We start from the raw sequence: 2,574 nt of genomic DNA, 5'->3' as shown, positions 1-2,574 counted from the left end.
TTCGCGCACAGGCCACATGGAGGCCCATCTGTCCCGGTTCTGGATTGAACCGGGACTAAAGGGACAGGGCATTAGTACCGACCCTTTAGTCCCGGTTCCAGAACCGGGAGAAAAGGCCCTTACGAATCGGGACTACAGGCCCTTTTTCTACCAGTGGAATACAACAACAAAACCAAAAGAAAAGAAAAATGATACCACTGAGTTAAACATTGGTTTGGAATGTAGATAATACATAAGAAGGAACGCATTGGCGTTGTTAAACAAACCAATGATGGACATATTACAGCGACAGAACATATAAATAACTATATTTGATATTTATTTATTCCATTTTTCTAATGATACACTGTTACATCACATGTTTCTTAGAACCGAAATGAAAAATATGGACACTTATTGGATAATTACATATCCAATGCTAAATAAAAATGAACATTCCTTAAACATGATTAGGCCATTTATTGGGATGTTCAATTGGGTTCCAGCCAGCATACCAGTCTCTAAGATGCACTTCTACATTATTGTTGCTTACTGGTGTCCTGTTCAACAGGGTGTGTATGGGAATGACTCGGTTATGAAATACTCGTTCAGCACTGCTAAATGAGAAGTTGTTGGGTATAAGTAGCCAAGGTCCTGAACCTTTGAATCTTTCAAATGATAGGCCAATCCTCTGTACATTGATACATCCAGAAAGACAATCTCTTTATATGGATGGAACCCAAGGATATCGAAGTATCCATTGCCATGAGCATCAACCACATCTTCCTTATGAAGGATGTTGTCATTTTGAGAGTCCCATTCAATTTTTTCTTCCACTAGCACTTCCTTACTGGAGTTCAACTGTAGTTTCTTCTCTTTTAGATATTTCATGTCTTCCGTATCAGTGTGGTCCTTTCTCTCTTTGAGATACTCATAGTTAATATCTTGTAAGACCCATGGGCCAAGAATAGGACGATCATAATCCAGTATGGGTGGAATGCAACTGTTATGCTTCAAGACCCAATTCGTCTGACCACACGATTCGTCAAGGACCCAAACCAGAAGACGAGACATTTCACAAATAGATGCAAGGTAGACCCCTTTTTCAGATTGTCCAAGATGGAGCTTTGGGCACTCCCCCAGTTCACCATGTATCGGTGGTTTAATTACTTGGCACTTATCATTTGACAAAGAGAACCTGCACAAGAAATTGTTAATAAACATGCTAATAAATCATATAAGTGGTAGGTATTTTAATCATTAAGGTACTGATATAGAAAAATCTAATGTTTAAAGAGAGTGGGTAGGTACCTCATTATGAAATCAGTTATGCAGTGCATGTAAAGTGCACCCCGGCAGTAGACAGCATAGTGCTTGTCGAAATGCCGCCGCATATCAGCGATGGTGTCTGCAGCCTCCCCATCTCGAATAAAAGACCTCTCCTCCCAACGGCCCGAGCTCGAGGAGAAAACGTGCAGGGCACAAACAGATGGTGGCCATTCAGATTCCTCCATAACAGTGTCTAATTCATCCAATGCTCTGTTGTAGCCAAAATCCTCGGGCTTCCATTTGCCCGTAGGATTTGAGATCACAAATACTCCCTTTGTAAATTAATATAAGAGTGTTTATATAACTAAAATAGTAATTTAAATGTTCTTATATTAGTTTACGGAGGGAGTACCTGATAGTGGGGTGATACCGTGGGATCAAAGATGAGGTACTCTTGGTATGTGAAGTCAGCATCGATCTCCCCAGACTTGGACATGGAAGGGTGCGGCGGCAAAGAATTCCACTGTCTCGTTGCCGGGTTAACCACATAATAATTCTCGAAATAATCTTCGAGTAAGAGAAGGCCATTGCAATGATCCTCGATTTTACCACGATACTGGGAGTCCCCAATGTGTGGGGGCAGGTAGTCGAACCTTCCGGAGATCGTGGGGCCTGTTGAGGGACGGGCGAAGAACTCCGGCAAACCTTCGCTGTGGAAGTTGATGAAGATGCCGGCGACGGAGTGCGGGAGGAGGTCCGTGCGCAGCAGGCGACGTGCGTCGATGATGCCCAGCAGGGCCTTGCAGGCGCAGCGGCACGCGGCAAGGCCGCGCGGCGCGACGCGGCGGAGCACGTCGGCGAGCAATTTCTCCGGCAGCACCTGTGTCAGATCCATCTCGCTGGAAGGCGCCGCCTGAAAGCTGAAAAGCTGGGTGGGGACTGGAGTAGAGGCGGCTAGGGCAAAGATTTGGGGGATACGAATGTGTGCTGTGTGGACTATTTAAGAGTGGATCCCAGCCTTTGTGAGGTCGGTAAGACATAGCCAAGTTTTCTTCACAGCTACGATTACTTCACTACTGAGCTTTCTTGGAGGGGTAATAATATACAACAAAATCATCCAAAAATTGTTTGAGGAATAAAGTAATTGATGATACAAAAAAAAGATTACTTCACTACTAAGCTTTCTTGGAGGGGTAATAATATACCAAAAATTCTTGTGGGCGTGTTTGAAGACTTCTCCACTTTTTCTCTGAAAAATGTTCAAATTATGGGTCTTTGGGTCCACTATGAAATTTATGCTGTCTATACAAAGCTATAAAACACAAA

General features: G+C 43.5%; 1 protein-coding gene across 1 annotated transcript; it reads right to left on the bottom strand.

The window, feature by feature from the left end:
* Positions 1–543: 543 nt before the first annotated feature.
* Positions 544–2,143, bottom strand: LOC119357529. Its single transcript, XM_037624445.1, has 3 exons — positions 1,650–2,143; positions 1,291–1,518; positions 544–1,177 (listed from the first exon to the last, which is right to left on the bottom strand). The coding sequence occupies exons 1-3, from the start codon at positions 2,141–2,143 to the stop codon at positions 544–546; spliced, it is 1,356 nt and encodes a 451-aa protein (XP_037480342.1).
* Positions 2,144–2,574: the final 431 nt, after the last annotated feature.

Source organism: Triticum dicoccoides, chromosome 2A, assembly GCF_002162155.2.
Source record: "Triticum dicoccoides isolate Atlit2015 ecotype Zavitan chromosome 2A, WEW_v2.0, whole genome shotgun sequence".
NCBI lineage: Eukaryota > Viridiplantae > Streptophyta > Magnoliopsida > Poales > Poaceae > Triticum > Triticum dicoccoides.
This window is presented reverse-complemented; position numbering and strand designations above follow the sequence as displayed.

What these genes read in the sequence shown, in the direction of transcription:
- LOC119357529 (XM_037624445.1), bottom strand. Translation starts at nt 2,143, where the DNA reads ATGGATCTGACACAGGTGCTGCCGGAGAAATTGCTCGCCGACGTGCTC. An exon ending in CACTATCAGGTACTCCCTCC is followed by an intron (nt 1,519 to 1,649) that starts GTAAACTAATAT and finishes TGGCTACAACAG; the next exon opens with AGCATTGGATGAATTAGACA. An exon ending in ATAACTGATTTCATAATGAG is followed by an intron (nt 1,178 to 1,290) that starts GTACCTACCCAC and finishes TTTCTTGTGCAG; the next exon opens with GTTCTCTTTGTCAAATGATA.